Source organism: Oryx dammah, unplaced genomic scaffold (genome assembly GCF_014754425.2).
Source record: "Oryx dammah isolate SB20612 unplaced genomic scaffold, SCBI_Odam_1.1 HiC_scaffold_6243, whole genome shotgun sequence".
NCBI lineage: Eukaryota > Metazoa > Chordata > Mammalia > Artiodactyla > Bovidae > Oryx > Oryx dammah.
The window spans coordinates 1-2062 of record NW_024076034.1 but is presented as its reverse complement, the minus strand read 5'-3'; the positions used below and the strand labels follow the sequence as shown (position 1 = coordinate 2062).

At 51.0% G+C, this 2062-nt stretch overlaps 1 protein-coding gene across 1 annotated transcript; it reads left to right on the top strand.

The window, feature by feature from the left end:
* Positions 1 to 6: 6 nt before the first annotated feature.
* Positions 7 to 2058, top strand: LOC120860025 (cationic amino acid transporter 3-like; the record flags this gene model as incomplete). Its single annotated transcript, XM_040235885.1, has 7 exons — positions 7 to 72; positions 218 to 440; positions 609 to 748; positions 851 to 953; positions 1143 to 1342; positions 1538 to 1704; positions 1975 to 2058. Coding segments are annotated over exons 1-7 (951 nt in total), but the record flags the coding sequence as incomplete, so codon positions are not given.
* Between the last annotated feature and the right edge of the window lie 4 nt (positions 2059 to 2062).

The following is a 2062-nucleotide window of genomic DNA, read 5'->3' as shown; positions in this document are numbered from 1 at the left end:
TTGATGGGATTCTCCGAGGAGCAGCTTTATGTTTCTACATGTTCATTGGTTTTGATTCCATTGTCACTACAGGTAACACGGTCATTGTGTGTCCCATCCAGGGTGTGGGCTCGGACTGGGCTGACATGAGCATAGGGGTTTCTTTTGGAGGTTCAACAGGAAAGGTGTGTTTCACTCTGGTGTGTTTCCTGACCCAGTATTCCCTCTAATCCTGCAGGGGAAAAAGCCCCAAATCCTCAGCGGTCCATCCCCATCAGCATCATGGTCTCAGTCTTGATCTGCTTTGTGATGTATTATGGTGTCTCAGCAGCTCTCACCCTCATGGTGCCCTACTACCAAATTCACCCTGACAGCCCCTTTCTACAGGCTTTTCTCCACGTTGGGTGGGGCCCTGCCAGATATGTCGTGGCTGTTGGCATCCTCTGTGCTCTTTCATCCAGGTCAGTGTCATGGTTTTCTCCTTGCTGACTGTCAGATGCTCGGGTATCCCAGTCCTTGGGATTGAGAGACAAGAGAGAAAGACACCTTACCCCATGTAGACGAGGGAGCGGATGCCCTGGTCTCTCCTGCTTCTGCACGTTCTCACCCCTCTCTGTTTTCTTTTCCAGCCTCCTAAACACCATGTTTGCCATGTCTTGGTTGATCTACACAATGGCAGAGGACGGGCTCCTTTTCCAATTTCTTGCCCAAGTCAACGCCCGTACACGTACCCACATCAGGGTCATCATGATTTCTGGAAATCTTGCAGGTAAGTAAACAAAACCACTCCCATTGGATTATCTTCCTTGGCTTGCATATTTCCAGCTGTTTCTCACTCCATCCCCCCACCTTGTTTATGTCCTCCCTCTAGGGGTCTTGGCGCTACTCTTCCATTTCAGTCATCTGATGGATCTCATGTCACTTCGGTCCCTGCTTGCTAACTTGGTGGTTGATTTTTCTGTCCTTGTGCTCAGGTGAGACTCCACTCCATCCTGACTGGGGGTCTTTGACTTGTGGGGATTGATGGGGGCTAATCCACTCTGCCTCATGCTGCCTTCTAAATGTCCTGCTCTGCTTTTGTGGGAAAAAAGAGATGGATTTGACTGTGTGATGTTGGGTGAGTAGGGACTGCTGTTCATGTTGCCATCACACGTCTAATTCAGGTATCACTCAGACCAGAATTTAAGCAAGAACCAAAAAACAGAGGAAGAAACTGAGATGGAGCTTGTAGTCAAACAAAGGTCTGTGGACTCTGTACTTGAAGCCAGCACCTTAAGTATTCTAAAGAGTCTGTGGTTCCCTCCCAGCACCATCCCCACCCGGAAATCTGGCCAGATTGTCTATGGATTTGCCTTCCTGCTTGGTGAGCAGTGGGACTTCTCTTTGGTGGTATTCTGAAATTTCCAGGATGGGTAGGAGCGTATATTTGTCAGTTGAGGTGTCTCGGAGATATGATGGCCCTTCCTGATGTGGGCAGCCTGGGGAGGGGTGTGACCCGAGGTCCTGACATCTTTGGCTTCTGGGTCCAGCCTGTTCTCCTCCACCTTGACACTTGCAGTTCTCCTGCTGATTATCCTGAGCCTGATCCTGGCCAAGTGGCCCAGCCAGGTATTCTCTGGAGACCCCGTGCTCACAACAGTGGCTGTGCTGCTGCTGCTGCTTATCACTGGGGTGACGGTCATCATCTGGAGGCAGCCCCAGGACCCCACTGCTCTTCACTTCAAGGTAGGTGACCTCGTGTGCCCAAAGTGTCCTCCTTGAGTGAAGGAGGTCTGTGTGCTTTAGGTCTAAGCTTCCTTTGCTGGACCAGGGAGGAAGGGGAGTTGCTGAAACCTATGGACCCTTCCCTGATCCACACTCAGTGCTTCAGATACACAATCTAAGTAGGCACAGAACACACAGCCTGAATTGCTCTGAACTTGTCCCTCCCACATGGGATAGGGTCTCCCTTTCCGATGTCTAGGGTGTGTTCAGGGATGAACTGTCTGCCCACAGGTCCCTGCTCTGCCTGTCCTCCCGCTGGTGAGCATCTTTCTGAACGTTTACCTGATGGTGCACATGAGCACTGGGACCTGGGTCCTAT